The sequence below is a fragment of the Rattus norvegicus genome, chromosome 1, assembly GCF_036323735.1.
Source record: "Rattus norvegicus strain BN/NHsdMcwi chromosome 1, GRCr8, whole genome shotgun sequence".
In the NCBI taxonomy this organism is placed as follows: Eukaryota; Metazoa; Chordata; class Mammalia; order Rodentia; family Muridae; genus Rattus; species Rattus norvegicus.
Window position 1 is genome coordinate 199,220,229 of NC_086019.1, and position 20,756 is coordinate 199,240,984.

At 44.5% G+C, this 20,756-nt stretch overlaps 1 protein-coding gene across 2 annotated transcripts in view; it reads left to right on the top strand.

The window, feature by feature from the left end:
• Positions 1–20,756, top strand: part of Dock1 (dedicator of cyto-kinesis 1) — a 516,616-nt gene that overhangs the window by 323,208 nt on the left and 172,652 nt on the right. For both annotated transcript variants that reach the window (XM_063263800.1, NM_001143858.1), the window contains exons 28-29: positions 8,295–8,396; positions 15,123–15,217. In XM_063263800.1, coding sequence (XP_063119870.1) covers positions 8,295–8,396; positions 15,123–15,217 — 197 coding nt within the window. The remainder of the gene's footprint in view (positions 1–8,294; positions 8,397–15,122; positions 15,218–20,756) is intronic.

Sequence of the window (20,756 nt, forward strand, 5' to 3'; positions counted from 1 at the left end):
CCTCCTCCAGGGTCTTGGTGCTGTCTACACTGCCCAGCAAGGGAGTAACTATTGAGAATTGCACTTGAGTCTGTTCTGCCATTGTGAACTTCTCCTGCCACCTTCCCTCCTCCCATTGCCTACCGCACAGCACAGGAAGTCCTGGTCTCAGGATCTCAGAGAGCTGGAGGTCCTTGAGACTCAGCAGAGAGAGGGAGGTGGCAGATGGAAATGTTGAACCCATAGAGAGTGTGTCTGCTTTGTATGTTATCTTTTACATGCTTTCTACCCAAGCACATTGTTCTTGGATCCCCACAATGAGTCCACAGCATTGGAGATTTTTAAAATAAATACCGAGAGTTTTATTGTTAGACCCCCTCTGCTGTAGTACATGGCTTCGGTCAGACAAGCTATTGACTGATCTGCTGTATAACATTTGCACATAGAGCCAATTGCATCTATGTCTGCATAATGATGTAGTCATAAGAATTCCATAAGCATTGCCCTATGACATCTGAATTCTATTATGGGTAAGATCAAACTTCAAGACATCTACCCACCGCTAAGGACCAACCCCACATATCTCCCCAACCTTTTATAAAACTTTACACAAATCTTTTCTCTCTCCCACCCAGTAATGTTGCTTATAAAAAAAGGCTTCTCTGCGTTCTTGGAACTTGATGACTCAAAGTCATCCTTTCCCCCTTTGCTTAATTGCTTTTCCGCTTATACTGAATTAACTGATCACATCCAGTTCAGAGGCTGAACTTCCACAGTTGAGTTGAGACACAGGTACCAGCTGAGTTAAGATAAAACTAAGTGAACTTTCACTGCCAGTGTGCTTACTAACCCTGTTTGGGCCATGGCCCAAAAACAAAACAAAACAATGAAAAACGAAGGGGTGGGGGTATGGTTTGGTTTTTATCTAAAAAAGAACTGACTTGCCAGGCTACTTTCACTTCTCTCAGTGTGTGTCCTTGTGTGACAGTGAGAACATTCTTTCCAAGATTCCTGGTGATTCGTTCATTTTTCCTTCTGTTTTTGATCAGTACTCCGTGCTGACCCATAGTCCAGAATGGTGGTGAGCTCATAGTCCTCTGGCTTCAGCATCCCAAGCGACTCTCTCTCTCTCTCTCTCTCTCTCTCTCTCTCTCTCTCTCTCTCTCTGTGTGTGTGTGTGTGTGTGTGTGTGTGTGTGTGTGTGGATGACTTGTGGTAGTCAATTCTTTCCCCCCACCACATGAGCCCTGTGGGCCACACTTGTGTAGTCAAGCTTTGCATCATCAAACTTTGCCTTCTGATCCGTCTCGCTGGCCCTCAATCATTTTTATTTAACTTACTATGAGATATCCTTCTCTTCCGGTATTACTCAGCCAATGTAAGTGAAACCAAAGACAATGTATTTTGATGATCTATGCATCTGTTTTGCCTGATTCCAATTTAATGTGTACCCATGATGGCAATCGAGCTGTTTATGGGCAGAAATCAGCTATAGAAATGTGTGGACATTGACTCCCCCATTAGCTAGCGGGGGTTGATTGAGGCTCTGTTTCTCTCATTTCTGTTACTTCCTGTTCACTGATTCTATCATGTCATAAGACTTAGGAAACCCTGAGCTCTCTAAGGCTCTAATATTGCCTGATTTATTGAGTTTATAAAAATGAGATATAAAATCTCTTCTTTACTATCTTTCTGGTGTTGACACCAAATGAACTTTATTAAGAAGCTGCATACATAGTATATAATCTTCATTGCACTGTGTATCACTTGCTCTTTATTGCCGTGATAAAACACCATGAACAAAAGCAAATTACAGAAGAAAGGGACTGTTTGGGCTTACAGTGCCAGAGGGAGAACGCATGAGACATCATCTCGGTCTACATGAAGGAAGCAGAGGAGAAACTGGAAGTGGGTGAGGTCATAAACTCAAAGCCCACCCCTACTTACATACTTCCTCCAGCGAAGCTCCGCCTCCTACGGATGCCATAACTGTCCTGAGTGGTACCACCTGCTGGGACTAAGTGTTCAAATACATAAGCCCATGAGGGACATTTCTCACTCAGACCACCACACTTCACTTTCATACTTTTTAAACCCGTATTATCTATAACAAATGCTGTATTATCCAAAACAAATGTGAACAGGGGTTTAAATTATTACATTCCGTAAGTAGCAAATAATTGTTATAGGTAAGTTCATATCCAAATATTTCCCTTTGGCAGGTGTCCTTTAAACATCTCTTCATAATTTTGGCCTCTGTAAAACTGAAATTGATTTTGTTTTTAAAATTAGATTTCCTTCCTCGGTGTGTCTGGAATGAAATGAGATGCTAATAGTTTATGAATTCAACCAAACACACTATTTAAATTTAATATTTAATTTTGTTGCTAGTAGTTTAAAACCCCTAATAGATGACATTAATGTAGTTTATCAGCCATACTGCTTTCAGTTTTATTTTCTGGCTTTTTATAGTCTTCTCTTTGGTTCCTCATAAAATAAGGAAATTATGATATTTTGGAAAGTAAATGAGCAAAAATTAAGCATGTGTTGAATAACGACATGATATGATTGAATTTATCTCTCCCCTTTCTCTCTGTGTATGTGTGTGTGTGTGTGTGTGTGTGTGTGTGTGTGAATGTACCCATGTGCCTGTGCCTGTGTCTACATCCTTCTCCCCACCCCCATTCCTTTTCCTCCTGACAAGGTTCCCTTTTGTGCAGCCTTCTAACTCGTGACTTAGTTTCTGAGTTCATAGTATCCCTGGTTTCTATGTTGTCCTGGGATTCGGAGTAATCAGGGTATTGTTGCCAGATTTTCATCCCCCTGCCTCCACAGGGATTAAAGGCATGTGCTACCACAGCAGGCTCTGCTTCCAGACATGCTCCTTATTGTCAGTCAGCATGGTGAGAGAAACCAGAGACAGACTCAGGCTTTGAATGTGTTATGTGTGATTTCCCCACATGTGTTTGGTCAAGCATCATTCCCCTGAAGACTCTAGGGAGGCTTTGTCGAGTTTATGACATCTTGAGATTTTCTTTGTATTCTTCACTTTCTCATTCCTCATTTTGTAATTTCTTGGTAGAAATCAGACCATAGAGGCATGTCACCCCTGGCTTTTCATCTCAAAACCAGACAGCCTTGTGTACCGTATTTCTTCAGCACCCAGACTTTACCTATATGAACTTATTCTGAGCTGCCTTTGACTTCTCAATGGAGGGCATGAGAAGCACATACATCACTTCCCTGGATTCTCTCCTCACATTGCTGCTTGCTTATTGATTCTTCTGTTTGACTCTTCCTCAAAATGTCTGTCATCCTGAACCCCATCATGAAGTTATGCATCTACCCACCTGGCCTGCAGTTCTTTCCCAGTCTTGTCTCACAACAGATGTTTTAAATGCCGCCGCCGATTGCTGTCTTTTTAACTTTGTCTGACATGTGGTAATTCTCAGTATCCAGTGAGATTTAAGTATCTAAATGTGATTTCCTTTCTCAAGTCACTGTCTTGGAGAACACATGTTTCGTTGTTCCCCAAGACCCTGCTAGGAGTGATCAAGTAGCCTCCTGGAGTCAAGTCACCGGAACTAGCCTGTCTTCATACCCAGCGTTGTTCTTCCATTCACCTGTCACATATTCTGAACGTGAACTCATTGCTTTCCAGCAGCTTCCGATAGCTGGAGCTGCTCAAACACCTCAGTGAGTTTTTGGAACTTAGACATGTGTTCACATTTCCACCTGTGCCACACACCCCAGTCAGCAGACACTCTGCACATGTGAAGTGCAAGTGCCAGGGCAGATGAGTCAACTCACACCCAGCTGACAGAATCACCAAACTAAGTTCACTAGTCACGTGGCTGCAACCATTTGTGTTCGACCCTCACAGCTCCCCCAAACCAGGGATGAAAATAGTTTGAAGTTTTTCTTCTAATGTATGTACTTGTCTCCAAACCTTAAATTTTACACGGGCGTATCTGGCAGAGCCACTGTGTCAAGACTGGCTTTGTTTCTGCAGTACCTGGTCTCCACTACCACCCCAATGCCACCCTCATGCTGTTCTAACCTGCGGCAACATCTTACATTGATTTTACCTGGTGCAAACGGTCCCCTGCCTCCATTACCAGACTCCTGTCTACCATTTCTTGGTTCTGCCTGCCTTCCCTCCTACCCATCTTTAGTTCCCCTGTCTTTGGTTTTGACAGGCTGTCAGGTTTACCTGACCCCTGGTTCTCCTGCTTTCTGTCTTCCTGTGCCCACTTGTCCATCCTGCCCATGTGTCCCACCTTTCCATGCACCAATCCACCTTACTAATGCACTGAGGACACCAAGGGATTTAAAACTGGTTTAAAGCTAGTTCAAGGTGTATATGGAGTTCGTGGTCACGGAGTCAGGATGTAATGGAAGGCATTGCTCTTTCTTTCCCGACAGTAGATCTTGGATAGATGTGAAGATAAGAAAAGTACTCAAGCAGAGAGAGCTTGCTCCTCCTCACAGATGACACCTTTCCTTCCTCATGGGTGACACCTCTGTCTTTCAAGACCACCTATGAAAGTTCTAATATATGCTGCTTATAAAAATGACATGTGCTCACCCTTCCTCCCAGATGATAGCCTGCAATCTTTTTCTTCTAGGCCTTTCTTCCTTCCTTCCTTCCTTGCTTGCTTGCTTTCTTGCTTTCTTTTTTTCTTTCTTTCATCTTGTCCTACAGATTCCTTCTTTGTGAATTTGTATACATATAAAATAGCTCTATTTTTGTTCCTCTACTCTTTTTCTTGTATTACTAATGCACTTCATGGTTCTGCGGTTGATATCCAAGGATTGTGCAATAGTTCAGCCTAACACTGAGATACGACTGCTTGAATTAAGACACCAACAAGACTGTGCACTGCATATGGACTATAAGTAAACGCTGTTCTTCCTGGCCTCTGTAAGGCTTGCACAATATTCCCAAAGCTATACTTGGAGGGTTTCTCTTGTTGTTTACCTGCGATCCAAGTGGAAGTGGCATTCTGCATTTAACTTTCAACCCTACAAAATATATAACTTACCCAATTTCTTGCTTTGAATGCAAAGAGATCTTTCAGAACTGCAATGGACACTGTTGGACGTAAAATCTCCTCTCCTGAATTACTTTTTCAGGTGGGTTGTTAGAAGGAGAATTACTGAGAAGATGAGTATTTTCTTTCCAAGACTTTTCAAACCTCTCTCCAAATTGCTTTTTAAAAAGGTTATAGCAATTTACGCTCGCACGGGCCGTGTGTAAGAGCCCTCGTCCTCCCTACCTTCACCGCTCAGCACTTAAATCCTGCCTTGCTGTTCTGGCAGCAAATAATGTATCATTTTCTCCTTGATTACTAATGAGCTTCACATTTTTTTTGTTTATGAGGCAGTTGGCGTCCTGGTTTTTAAGTACAGTTGACTTCTCTGCCCTTACTCTGCATTGCTTTGAAATCATAGGAATATCTCTTATTTTTATTTCCTTAATTATGTTTAGCCCGTGGCTAGAGCTAGAACCTAGTCCCCAAACTCAAGTTCCAAGTCTCTGTACAATACCTTACCACCAGCCTGCACACTGTTTAAAAATAAAAGCCTCAGATGACTCCTACAATGCATTTAAAGTAATTAAACCAAAAAGTGGTGTAATTTTCTCCAGTTCTTTCTAGCTTTGTTCCTGGAATACAACTGATTTCAAATTTCATTTTCACAAAAGTCACTTCATCCATTCTTGTAGACAAATACGTATGCTGGGTTGCACTGGGTTCTGGTGGGATATGCAGCTCCACGGTGTGAGCTGTACTTGCCCGATGAATGTGTCAGAATCCCAAGGGTGGGGCTCCGTACCCCAAGAGCATGGATGGAAGAGGGGATACGTCCTTGAATTGTAGCACATAGGTTTCCCCTCAGCGAGTGGAGTCCCATCCAACTTACAATAGTGCTGAGCTAGTGAAACCTGCTTCCCTTAAGAGAGGAGTGGCTGAGTGGTACAAATTGCTTTTGGCCCATTTCCTTAGGTTAAGTAAAGGGGGCACACAGGCTGCCAGACGACACTCTGCTAACCCGTGGTGGTGGCCCTCTCTCTGCCCCTGCATGGTCTGCTTTAATTAGACCCCAGTGTCATTAAATAAGGGGCTGTTTGGCTGCATTCCTGAAGATGTTCTCATTCAGATAGAAGACTCCAGGCTGGCCAGTTATGTCTTTCTAGCACTCACACTGTAGATACCACTGTATTCTTGGGTTTTGGCCTCTCCCCCCACCATTGCCTTTGCTTAGTGTGGACGTTCAGCATCACCTGGCAATCAGTTCTTTGATAAATGAGTCTCTGTCACCTGCTGTACCCTCTGGCCTGGCCCAGGTGTGCTGGCTTTTCTTATGAATGTGACTTTGAACTGAGTCTCAGGTCTTCCCAAGTCCTCCCTGCACCACACACACATATACACAGAGATCTTTCTTTTCTCTTTCCAACAGCTTGACCTTTCATGGGGGGCATGTTGATGTCACAACTTCTGAGTCTAAATTACTGACTCAGTGGCTCCATTGCTGAACTGTCCTGACCTGCGTCATTCATTTAAGCCTGTGCCAGGTGCTACTACATGGATGCTTTTCCTAGAAAGCCCCTCTTCTCATGGGAGAGATGACAGGTTCTGGACTGTCAAGTAGCTGCTTCCAAGTAGAATTTGAGACATGGTATTATAGAAGTCCTTTCTTCCCCTCTACCAGGTTTCTCTGATAACTCAGGCTGGTTGTCAGCAACCATGTATATGCGTTCCAGCCCCGGAGTGCGGGCGTCACACCTGGCTTTGCCACCCACACACCTTTGAGGGTCCAGTTTCTGAATCACACATCAACTTCCTGAGAAATGGAACAATCAACAAGTCAAGCAGTGAATGAATGGGAGCCTGGCTTCAGAGCTTGGCTAGTGGGCAACCTAGCAAGGATGAGTGTTCAAGGCATGGCATCTCCTGAGGAGAAGATGAAGTGCACAGGCAGCTTCCCTCGAGCCCACCAGGGTGCCAACTAGTTATGTCTTTCAAAGTTCCCATTCATAAATAAATATCCTTCCCACGCAAAACAAGCATTATTTTGCTCTTTCCCAGAACACCACCAACTTGGAATCTAAATCTCAACAATTACCATTATTCACAAATAATTTACATTTCTGGGCAAATGGAAGATACCATATCATCATTATTATATTTGTTCAATTTGCAAAATGTGTCCTTCGAGGACTCATTTGGAAGCCTGTGTGTGTAGTACAGATAGAAAATGTATTGGACTCTAACATTCACTGAGGAGTGCATGTTCCAAATTAATATAAAAGACATTTAGGCATTCAAATACATTGTTGGAAAAAAGTGGAATTACTGAAAAGAATGCAATTTGGGAGCTCATTTACTAAAGAAAAAATAGGGATGTGTCTCAAACTATATCCCTCTTATTATTCTACTAGACTCATACAATGTAATGGAAGTTAGTATAGGCCCTGTGTGGCTTCAGATGTCATTAACTTACGGGTACATATTTAAAAGCAAGAAAGGTTTTGTGATGTTAGCTCCCCAGCCTGCCAGTAAGAAATTGTATTTATAGCAACCAGACTGCTCAGCCCTGCACACTGTCCGGACTCCTTGGCCAATTGCATTGTTTCCTCACTCTCTCCTTCATCTGCTTTTGTTGGTTGGTTTTCTTCCTCTGTTTCCTTTCTCTCCAGCTCCATATGGTATAAAGAATGCCGACCGCTCCCCCTGGACATTGCGCTGAGACTGCCTTTCTCCCCCAGCTCTTCCCAAGAAGCAGAACTCACAGTGGGATTGGTCCATAGTGATTGCCTCTGAATTGGCCAAGGAAGACATGGGCAGATTTTGAGAAATAAAATGCCTCTCTCTTTGCCACAGTCCAAGGAGAGGGGCTGTGCACACATCTGCCTGATAATAAAGACAATGGGATTCTGAGAACAATACATAAGTGATTGGGATTTCATTCTTGTCTTTAATTTTCGTGCACTTAATTAAGGGGAAAAAACATTTAAAGCTTGGTTTCTTTTATTCTGGAAAACCTTTTATCAAGATGCATTTCATCATTTAATATGGTTAGAGAAGAAAACAATCTACTGTATCCCCTAAAAGAAATAAACAACTCCCGAGGTCAGAAGTGACCCAAGCCCTCTCTGGTTGGCTTTGAGCACCATGTACCAGAATTGGAATTTCTGCTCTGGTATCATGCCTTTCCCTGTCGGTGGACGAGCCAGCTCCGTAGTTAATGTCCGTTCTTTCCATGAGGATTGCCCCTTCCCTTTCTAATTCTACCTTCCAACCCGCCTACAGGGGAACTTTGTGGCTTGCATGACAGCTATTTTACGGCAGATGGAAGACTTCCATTATGCACACCTGATCAAGACCTTCGGGAAAATGAGGACAGACGTCGTGGTGAGTGTCTCTTCCATCCTGTCACAAGGCCAACAGTGGAAGTAGGCAGTGACATCTGTATTCCCATTTAAAATAGAGTTCTGCATAGGAGAGTCTCTATTTGACATCAGAAGACACCCAAGGCTCTGTGTGGATGCTTTGGACTACCATTGACCTAGAGAACAACTTGGGTCTGAGCCTGGAGAAATCCCATCTGTTCTGGTCACAGCAGCCATTCCCTTGCTACTGGGTCACTAGCGATCGTGTCCCCCACAGTCATTAGCTCCTGTCATTTCTTGGTTGACTTTCTATAGCAGTAGCTTGTGAGCCACCCTCCTAGACCTTAAGCTATCTTCTGCTATTAATTAGTGCTAATCATAGACCCTCATCAGCATTTCTCCTAATAACTCCTTAGTCCTCCTCACACAAACTATGATGCAACTTAATTGGGAGAGTGTAATAGGGAAATTTATTGCTTAGGAGCTACCTCCCTAATGGCCGGAAATTACACCGCCATATGGCGAATATCCTTTGCAAAGCTGCACCGAACCTGCTGGCAGGCTTTCTAGCAAGAAGCTAATGCGAACTGTTGGATTCCACTTTTAAGGACCCACTGCTCCTGTAGAATGCTCATAGGTTCCTGTGTGGTACAGCTAGCGCACATAGAATTTCCAGAGCAAGGCCTATTGCACTCGGCTTCTACCTTACTAAAGGAGGGAAGCAACAAGACTTTTATGATTCTTTTGTCAAAGAGCTACATCAAAGATCAGATTTTCTTTGCTCATGGTAGGAGGGTGGATAGGCAATAGACAGACAATTGATAAATACACTTGACAGCATATATATATATATATATATATATATATATATGATACATAAATCCTTAAGAGTAAAATGAATTCATACCTCAAAATTATAACGAATTTCCTTTTACATAGATAGATGATAGATGATAGAAGATAGATTGATAAATGATAGATGATTACTTGATAGATGATAAATGATAGATTAATAGATATATTGATAAGAATAGATAGAAAATGGACATATTGATAGCTAGGTTGATTAATTATGGAGATAATAATATAGTTATAGAGATATATAATGTTATTATAGAGAAGAATTTAGGTTAATAGATAAATTATAGATAAATGTGGACAGGTAATTTCTAAGAACAAAATAAGTCTATACCTCAAAATCATTGCATATCCTTAAATAAAAGGGTACAAAAATGTGTGTACAATTTTATATGTCCATGTTTTTTCATTTTCTCTGAGTATCAAGAAGTTTACAGTAGGGACATATTCATATAAATAAATATCACACAGTGTCCTAAGGTTAGTTTGAAACTGTTACATAGTGAAATCTCATTGAATAGTCATAATATTTAATTTCATCATTAAGTCTTAAATGTGCCTCTATGGCCTGCTTTAGTCAGTGAAAACTAACTGACTTCACAGATGATATTCTTGGGTGAATGATAAAGTTTTCAGGATGAGGGTAACTACTTATACTGAAAAGTGAGTTCCACCGTAACAATTTGCACACGATCAGAACAGACGTGTGCTCCAAAGGTACACAAGGCATGAACAGATGTCTACTATGAATCCAGCTACAGCCTGGGAGGCAACACAGTGAGAGAACATGACTTCCAAGGGTGAGTCTGAGTTTCTTTTCTGTTGCTGTCACAAAACACCATGAACAAAGTCAAGGGAGACTTTCTTCTGACTTATAACTTCAGAAGGATAGGAGTCCTTCCTGGTGATGGGCAGCCACTGGTCGGTATGGTGACAGGAACAGGGAGCCGAGAAATCACATCTTTAACAGCGAGCATGGAACACAGAGCAGCCTGGAAATGAGGCAGAGCTGTCCCCAGTGACACACTTCCTCCAGCAAGGCTACACCACCTAAGCCTCCCCAAACAGTGCTACCAGCCATTTCTCACTCAAAGCACCCCAGGATGACAGTGCCTTGTTGACTTGGGCACATACCCTCTCCTTCCTCAGAACAGAGGATCAAGTAATCGACTCCTTGTTATGGACCGAATTTCCCAAGGGATTTTTTTTCCTTTTTTTTTTTTTTTTCTTTTTCCTCCTAGACACGGGCATCCAGAAAATCAATTATTTGCATACAATTTGATTTCTGTTATAAAATAGTATTTGTCATTTGTATGTCTCAAATTCCCATGGCAAGGCTTTTTTATTGTTGTTAGTTCATCAAAACCTTCATGAAAATATGTTCCTACCCACTCACTGTATGCGGAGAGTATTTTATTTTTCTACTCTCCCAATTACCACGAAAATGAAAAGATCATTTCCTGTGAAATAATTGGAAGTTAATTAGCATTCCAATATGAAAATGGCCTAAAACCGTTTTCCCAAGTTTTGCTTGCTTCTAACAAGCACAGCTCTGGGTTCTCAGATTCAGCTTCGTCCCACCCCACCCCCACTTCCACCTCCCCCAAACACTGCCACTGGATAAATCAGTCTCACATAGATTCACAGTTATTATCACTCCAATAACCCCACAGGGCTACTGCTATCACCTTTCAGATGGACCTTTGTCCCCAGGGTAGCCAGAGAATCTCAACCAGGGGGAAAGACTGATCAAGGAAAGGAAAGACCAGACAGGTGACACTCAAACATCCCTCCCAGGTCAGGCATGCTGCTTCCTCAAGTCGGACAGCTGCAGAGAACTTTGCTTGCCTATCCTGAGTGCTGGGTGCTGCCCTGGGTCTAAGTCTTAGGATCAGGAGTAGAATCAGGAAGCTTGCCCAAAGCCTGAGGGAGATTTCTCACCATGTATCACAGACCTCCCCTGGGTGGCTCTGGAAGAGCCTGTACTTTTCTCCACACTGAGACCCTCACCAGCCAGTTCTCTGACACCAGCTGGATAGCCTGCAGTTCAGATCTCTCCCTGCACTGTCAACCTGGATATAGTCTTGGATTCCACAGATAACAGGGCTCACCCAGATCCAGCTGTAAGTCCAGGCCCCCATACTTTTGACTAAGCAACTATTAGTAAGAATTCCCTTAGTCCTGGCCTTGAGGTCCATAATTTTCCCATCTAGCTCACAGCCCTCTGGGAGACACTTGCGTATTCTGTCCTGTTTATTGTAAAGGATACAACTCTAGGAAAACCAATGGGAAGAGCTACACAGGACAGAGTGGGCAGGGGTGGGCATTTAGACCATCTGTATTCTCCCCCAGAAGACTCTCAGTAGCCCGGTTCCCTCTGGTCTTGTCTGCCTGTTCTTTTAGCATAATCCTTCCTCCCCCTAACTCCCTATCCGTGTTGGTGTATGTAGGGTTGGAAGTTCCATCCCTCTCATCTTCTAGTCTTTCTGGAGACCAGCCCCATCCTGATACCTCCTTAAGATAAACTCTTGTATAAGACTCATTATGTAGATAGCAAGAGTAATGACACTCAGAAACCCAAGGTCCAAGGTTCCTTGGGCTTTTGTGCCATTACACCATAGCGAATGTGTATTGGAGGAAGAGCGAGATATGCAGGGACAGAGCAGGTGGAGGCAGTGCTGAGCGAGGGGTGTGTTAAAGACTAGGAAAGAGAATGGCATGCACCGACAAACTCAGTACTGCGGAACTTCTCACATGCTACCTGGTTCTTGGGTAGTCAGTCCTTGTGGAGTGCATGCTGTCAGGCAAGTCCATGTATCTCAGGCCCTCTTGTTATAATCCTTTCCTGCCTTCTTGCTGCTTTGGTAATTACCTTGTAAGAGCCTCTTTCTGGCAACTGTCAGGGTCCCCTTAGATAGACCTAGGCACCTCCCCTTCATAGTACCTTACCTTGTCTGTTCCATTTGACCATCAGCCTGTTCTGGATGGTACCAGGCTGGCGTATTGGAAAGTGGGGAGCAAGGATGCTAGTGGGTATAGGGGAAGCAGAAATGCCAGCAGCATGGACGTGCCTGCTTCAGACACATTCTGCAGTTGAGACTCTCAAGGTCTCCAAGGTATTGCTGTCCGTGGGACGCCAGCAGCACAAGTGTTGCCCAGTTTCCATGCGGCATGCACTCTAGGTGGAAAGGGGAGACAGGCCCCACACACCTGCCGAGCTCGGTTTCTGGACCACTCCCTTTGCTATGCAGCCTCAAGGAAGCTACACTGGACTATCAGTCTAGGCGTGCAGACTCCTTTCCCAGCGATGTTCTTATCAGCGCTGTAGAAGGCCATGGCAAGCAGAACAAACTCGCATGCCTCATAGCTGGTCCTTTCAGGGAACCCTTATCATCTGAGCTCTGGGAGAAAAAAAAAAACAAGTGAGGCTAAGTCAGTAGTGAGGCGGTTTCTCTGGTAGAGTGGGTGATGATGGAAGGAAGGGTTGCAGATGAAAGGAGGGGTTTTTGATCCTATAGTGGGCAGGAGTTTCTTGTGGGAGACACTCAAGGGCCACTGAGGAATACACCAGCCAGGAACTCTTTTGGGCTGCGCCAGCAACCTTCCATCCTTTGTCGCCTATTTGTTTTCAGAGCCGTCATGTTTTGGGTGAACTTTATTCTGAGGCCATGATGGAGTCACACACAGATGTCAATTATAATGAATTTCGTATCCCCATATTTATACCACCCCCAGACTCAGAGTCCTATCCAGGTTGCTCTATACAGTTTGCTTGTAGCCTAGGTTAGCCCATCTCAGTCTGCTGAGTGCTGAGATTTCAGTCATGGACCACCACCCTGAGCTTTGGTGTGTCTCTATTCTCTTCTGTTTGCCTTGCTGTCTTTCTTCCACTCTGTGTGTGTGTGTGTGTGTGTGTGTGTGTGTGTGTGTGTGTGTGTATGTGTGTGTATGTGTGTGTGTGTGTGTGTTGTGGTGTGTGTGTTAGAAAGAGCATGTTTGAATGGTACACAGAGGCCAAAAGATGGCACTCAGTCTTCTAGAGCAAGAGTTGTGAGCTCTTACAGGCAGTTGAAAGCTGCCCAACATAGGTGCCAGGAGCTGAATTTGGATCCTTTGTGAGAGCAGCGTCTGCCCTTATCATGTGGGCCTTCCAGATGTAGGTGACTTTTTCAGCAAATTAATGGGGTTAGAAATAGAGAGAAGCTGTTGTTTGCCTCCAGAACACACCTGCAGCTTTGTTAGAGCTGACCACTCACCATATTGGACACCCTATGAATATTCAAATGCAAATTGCAAAAGGATTGGATGTAGAGTGAATGATGAAGCTCTCTTTTAATACTCCTGAACCCAAGGCTTTGGTGGAGCTCTTTGTAAACCTCATCAGCTCTGCTGGACCCACCCTGACTACTGAGTCACTCAGCCCTATAAGTAAGCATCCCAAGAGGTCAGCTCCCACTGCAGACTGCATTCTGTTTGATTAGCCCAGGTCCATCATATATCACCCGAGCAATGCTAATTAAGTGCTGGCCTGTGAATCATAGAAAGGAAAGAAAGACACTAGGAAAAGATGGCTTCTCTCCTAAGCAGGTAAACCCATCTCTGCCTCTCAATTATTAGGCTAACCAGAGGGGTGGGCAGGAGACCCAGCAATTCCACTCAAAAAGAGAGCAGCTTGCAAAGTATACAATCCAGCCATCCGAAGAAGTTCCAAACTCTTGACAAAATAGGAAGCTAAGTGCTAGAATAATTGAGTTGTGTTGAGATAAACCCATTCCTTCCCTACATTGCTTTTGCTCAGTGTTCGTTCTGCAACAGAATGAACCTAGAAGAAGTCCCTGAAGAATGTGAACCTTGCCCACCATCTGATCCCTGTCTTAAAGTTTAACCTGTGCTTCTTTGCAAGTGATGCTGCCTGAGCATTTCCCACTAGGGCAATTGCTTTCTTGGCTCCTTAAATTCTATTCTCTCCCATGCCCTTCTTAGCCAACACTTCATTATGATTCCATAGAGTCCACTATGAGAAAGGTCCACTCATTTGGCCAAATCTAGCTTTTTTCTAAACCAACTCCCTGTTGCCTTTCCCCTTCTCATCCTGGTTCCTGAGCACACACAGGGGCTTCTCGGAAGACCTTGCCAGGGCTCAGGTGAACAGCACAGAGCAAAACTAACTTGCCCTCACAAATAGGAACCACTCTTAATTCTAACCAGAATAAGGGAGCTGGTGCAAGCTTACCAGCTTGCTGTATCCAGAGGCTTCCTTGCCCATGTGTAATTGGCATACAACAGCAGTCAACCCCTGAATCCTGCTGCCCTATGTTGATCTGGGAGCTCCACACAAAGATCATGCGATTCCAGCGGTATCCCTGAATGGCTTAACTATAGAGCAGTTGGGCAAAAAGTCTCCTTACTCACGTGGTCACCTGCTTGCCGCATGTGTGCACAAGGTCAAGGCAAGCTTTAAATTACAAAAAGAAAGGGTAGGGATCACAATATACCAATCTCTGGGAGTTTTGATGTAGTGAAAAATGGATTTAGGATAAACATGAGAGAATGCCACAGCCTGCCTGATAGGTTTGTAAAATCCATGTTTTCCTGTAAGCAGAAGAGGCACAAATGTATATTTATAACCCTTGGGGATCTTTTCTTAACTGCCAGAGAGATTTTCCCAGGGACTATTTCAACATCTATCCTTGAAAAAGCTATCTCAAGCAGGAGGTGCCCAGGTAAACAGACAGAAGCAGTATACAGCACGAGAGAAATACATCTTCATTTTCTTCTAGAATGTTTTCCTTCAGCTAAAAATAATGGGATCTTTTATAATCTCATCATCAAGGAGAGGGTTCACCCTGCTCCTGGTGGGCTGCCTCACTGCTGTGTTGTCTCATTGCAGGATTTTCTGATGGAGACATTCATCATGTTTAAGAACCTCATCGGGAAGAATGTCTACCCCTTTGACTGGGTGATAATGAACACGATGCAGAACAAGTAAGTTCAGCCTGCATCCTGCATCCTGCATCCTGCATCCTGCATCCTGCATCCTGCATCCTGCATCCTGCATCCTGCATCCTGCATCCTGCAACTCACCTCCTGCCTCCATCACATCTGGTGGCAGCGGTGCTGTGGCTGGGTTCTCGGGTGTCTACTTAGGTACTCTGTGCCTTCTATGCCGCCATGGTTATATGGAACTGTGCACATGTAGATCAAGAGAATGTCCTTATGCCAGCATGGAGCTCTGCTGCTAAGTCAGTCTATAGGTCCCTGGAGGGCAAGAACCAGGACTGCCCTCAGCTGCTACTGACAAAATCTGACACAAGAAGGATTCAATGGGGGTCGTGGATTAAGGTTGTTGGTGAGAGCAGAAGTCAGTTTGGCTATAAATGTGAAGAAGGGGCCTGGGTGTACTCTAGCCATTCTGATAGGTTCATGCCTCTCCTTGAAGTGTTAGCTTACAGCTCCCTGTGGCTTTGACTTTTTCTTGGGTTCTGGTTTGTTTTCATTAGAGTCCGGTGTATTTTGGGATGGCCTCAAATTCACAATGTAGTTAAGTCTAGCCGTGTACTCCTGATCCTCCTGCTCCCAGCTTTCCATCACTGGTAGAACAGGTTAGGAGTACCACACCTGCCTGGCTGGCTTTGCCTTTTTGCCTTTTTGTGGAGTAATCTGTGGCAGCAGGGACCTTTCCTGGGTTCTGCTTCTCTCATAACAGTAGAGTTGGTGTTGGGGCCTTGTGTTCCTCATTTCCAGCAGACCTCTGACAGAGTTCCACTGAGGGGATGCTGTACCTATCAAGTCACACACCGCTGTAGCCAAGCTCTCTCTTGGTGGGCAAGACGAGGCGGGGAGTCCAGGCCATCAGGCTGGGGTCTTTCCTGATTGGTTGAAACAGGGGTCTTGGCCTCTGTTTCTATCTTTCCACCTACCATGCTGCGTAGCCCTCTGGCTGTCTCGTGACATTCCCATCCTACTCTGGAGCCTGAGATGCGATTCCACAGGGTCCTATCTCCTTTCTGCCCTTAGGATTTATTTTTGTGATTGGAAATCCCAAATTCTTCTGGAACAATGCTTTTAATGGGTCTCTTTGTCATCCAACCGAACAAACAAATAATCATCAGTACCTCAAACAAATCCCCACTGTCTCAGAGCCATGTACACAAACCATTGTGCAGACTCAGGAATAGTGTCGCAACATTGCTTATAGTAGGCTGCTGAACACTGGGATGTAGCAGGTGTGGACTCCTTGCCACGATCCCAAGGGCGGACTTGGATTCTGCTCTGCCCAGAAGGACAGCCATGTGCCAGTCAGTGCTCAGGTTGTGCATTCCATAGCCCAAGCGGTAAGTCCTCTAACAAAGCTCAGATGTGACTGGTTCCCTGTAGTTGTCTCTCCCTTCAAAGGTCCACCAATCTGCCGGGGAGAGCATAAAATATACTTATACGTCTATTTTTGTGATGCTTTTAAGATCAAAAGGTTGTTTATAGTTTTCAAGTGATCCTTGTATCACTTCTTAAGATGTGTAAAGGAGTCTCTTTCCAGGCTGGGGATGTAGCTCACCTGGAGCATGCTTACCCACCATGCACTAGTACTGGGCTTGCTCCTCAGACCCCAGCAGTGCTGTCTGAACCCAGGTGTGGAGGCATGTGCCTGTAATCCTCGCACTTGGGGGTGCAGGGGCAGCCTGATGAGAAGTTCAAAGAGAAACTGAATCAGAAACATCTTGACCCCTTGCCTCCACCAGGCCAGAGGCCAGGTACTTGCAGCTCTTTGGAGACAGCACATTTAATGACCCATACCTTCCCTTAAATGCCAGCTTCACCATGAAGACTTTTTCAGGTTTGACTTGGTGTGCTCATTCTTTCTTGCTGCTTTCTAGATATATGCTGTGATGATTAAACTTGGTGACAGATTAACTCTATCTGGAATTACCTAAATCCAAACGTCTGGAGACACACCTAAACCCAAGCATCTGGGCACACCTATGAGAGATTTTTTTCCAAGTTGGATTATTTGAGTGGAAGACCCACCCTAAATCTGGGCCCAGGCTTCTGGTGGCAGCTCACATAAAAGGACTGGAAGAAGGAAGCTTTTGCTTTTGCCTTTTGCCTGTTCTCCTCGCACTCACTAGCAAGTTCATCTCTCCTGTTCCTAGGCCATTCCTTTGCCAGTATTAGAACCTCCTTCTTTGGAAATACAAAGTGGATTTATAAATGACAGCTTTCTAGGACATCTTCGGGACTCTATCACCAGACTGGGACTTCTGAAATTTCACTCTTTTGGACTGAACAACTACCAGATGTAGCCATTACACACACACACACACACACACACACACACACACACACACACACACACACACGTTTTGTTTTGTTTTGTTTTTCTTGTCGCTATGATAGAATACCTGTCAAAAGTAACCTAAGGGAGAAAGTTTCTGTTCTCGATCATGGTTCAAAGCTGCAGTCCAGCCTCTCGGGGAGGACATGGCAGCAGAAAGCCATGTGTGTGAGGCAGCTGGTCACACAGTGCATAGCCAAGAAGCTGGGCAGGGTAAATGCTGGTATGCATCTCCTTTTTCCTTTAGCTTGAGTCTGGGTCCCCAGCCCATTCACGCACATCCACGGTGCATCTTCCCACCGTAAGTGTTCCAGTCTAGAAAGTGCCTCAGAGACCTTCCCAGGGGTTTGTCTCCATGGTGATTCTACATTGCATCCAGGTGACAGTCCAGATTAATCATCACATATGTTTTCTTCATGATTTTTGCCTGCCTTTGCTGTGTGAGTGTGTATGTATGTGGCTGTGTGTGTGTGTGTGTGTTGTTTGTGTATGTGTCTATGTGTCTGTGTGTCTGTCTGTGGCTGATTATGTCCCACATTGCCAGCTTTGCTCATGTCACTCTCCTTGTAGCACACTCTAGCCTTCCTTCCCTCTGTATAATACACTAAACTGTGGTTCCCAGAAGCTTCCAGAGTCTGTATTTAAGTTTTAATGGCACAGCTGGACATGCAGTTTTACCACCCACAGCTTAGAAATCGACCCAATCAGCCTCTCTGGTCTCTTAAATATCCCTGATCTCGTTCGGCTTTGTCTGTGAACAAACTGCTCCTTGATGTTCAGGGCTTGTAAAATGGAGTTAAAGACAGCACCCATTTGATGTGGTGCAACAAGCTCGCAAATCAAGGATGTTGGGACTGCGTGAAGAACCCAAGGACAGCCACTGCTTGGTTGCCATGTTACGATGGTGACAGACTACCAATGGCCTGACATTAGAGCCCTGAGCTTAGAGTGTGATAGTGCCAGGTGGCAAGATGACATTTAAGATAAGCACAGTTCAGAAGCAGTCAGATTGTGTCTGTGTGCTGGCTTCCAGAGCGCTTCCCAGTCTACTCAGAACATCATGGGTGCTGTTTCCTTGGAAGCCCCCAGCGTGCCTTTCCATTCAGGGGCTGAGCACTACAGCTGCCCCGGCTCTCGAATGGCAGTCTTTTCTTTATTGGTGCTGTGAGTGTATGTGGCACAACCCACAGCTGCACGCTCTGTCACGAAGTTAGGAATGTGTTCTCTGCTGCTGGGAATGTGTACATTTGCCTTGGCTCCTCTGGTCCTTGGCTTGGGCTCACTCACCCCATGTGTGTTTGTGTCCCTATTATGCCCACTGGAATTTCGCCATGGATGGGTCCTGGTAGGAGGTCTGACACAACTCTCCTTCACCTCAGAGAAATGTTATGAACTGCTTTCATTTGGCCTGTGAGACATATTTCTGCCTTATGCACTGGGTGAGGAAAAGGACAGTACTGGGGATGATTTTATAGCTTGGTAGAATTCAGCTTCCTGTTCATACCGACTACAGGGAAGGTAGCAGAACTGTTTCTGCATTCACCAGTGGCTGACACTTGGCAACGGAATCTTTGAAACTTTAACCACTCCCGCTGAAATTACCCCCTGGGCCTTGCTAGGAGCAGGCCCTCCTCGCTCAGGAGGAAACTAAGTGAAATCAACACTCTCTCCTGTTCAGGACCATCACTGTTGACAGCTGTCATCATCAGTGTTTTCAAATATGCCTTCACGTCAGTGTGGATCTTGTGTCTGAGGCTGGCTGGTCTCTTTTGGGCTGAGTTAGAGTCTAAAGGAGACTGGTTATGAACAGCGGTCCACATGCTACACACTTGCATAGAACACTTTTTAAAATCCATGGGTATAAAATTATGGAGTGGGCTTGGAACTTTCCTGTAGTCAGCAATGGAAGTGCCCTGTAAAAGAAGGCCTAGAGGAAGGCACAGGGGTTGCGAAATTCTCGCTGGATGGTGGACAAGGAAACGGTCCTTGTTATTCACCAGAAGACACCTACTGTTCATCATGAGGGTCTTTCCCTGTGAGATGTTGAGCAAGAAAGTGGCAGAGGGAGACCATCTGCTGAGAACTAATGGTGCCTCCCACAGAAACGAACACTTCTTACCACTCAGTTCAGGGGCCCTAACAAGGGTTGGTTGTAACTTGAGTTGTTGGGAAGGTGAGCTTGAAATTCAAAAAAAAAAATTTAAAAAATTCATGTGTATGCTTGTCTATGTGTGTACTCATGCCTGTGGAGACCAAGGGACATCCTAGGTGTCCTTTCTCATGGGCCATTCACCTTGATCTTTGAGACAGGATCTCTTACTGACCAGAAACTCAACCATTAGGTCAGCACACTGCAGACATCCGCCTGTCCCTTTCTCCCCAGGCCTGGGATTACAATTATGAGCCAGGACATCTGACTCTTCTCTTTTGAGTTTTGAGCTTCAGAACTCAGAACTTTAAGGTTTCAAGGCAAACACTTTACTGACTGAACTATCTCCCTGGCCCCCAGTATAGATTTGGCTGACCTGCTTTATTCTTTTTTGTTTAGTGGTTGAGCATTTGAGCACCAGAGGTCAGGCACCAAAATATATTATTAAGTCCCCTGTATTGGGAACTATGTAATCTTGACATTTGTTATTTCATACTCTAGAATTTTACCTCTACCTACAGTTTGTAAGAATAATGTTGTTGTTTATTTCATATGTATGTGTCAGTCCTGGATTTTGTTTCTTTGTTTGGTTTGTTGGTTGGTTTTGTTCCTTTACTTGTTTGTTTGTTTTTTAAGGCAAGATTTCTCTGTCTATGTATCTCTGGCTGTCCTGGGACTCACTCTGTAGACCAGGTTGGCCTTGAACTCACAGAGAATTGCCTGCCTCTGCTTCCCAAGTGCTGGGATTAAAGGCATGTACCACCATCACCTGGCTTTATTTTATTATTATTTATTTTTATTTTATATGCATTGGCATTTTGTCTGCACATATGAGGTTGTCAGTTTTACAGACAGTTGTGAGCTGCCATGTGGGCGCTGGGAATTTGACCCTGGTCCTCTGGAAGAGCAACCAGTTTTCTTAACATCTGACCCATCTCTCCAACCCTGTCATGGTTTTTTCTATCATGGCCTCTTGGCAATTGACCAGGATATGTCTGCAGTCTCCTCCTCAAGATAGCACACTCCTCTCCTTATCCCTGGGTGAC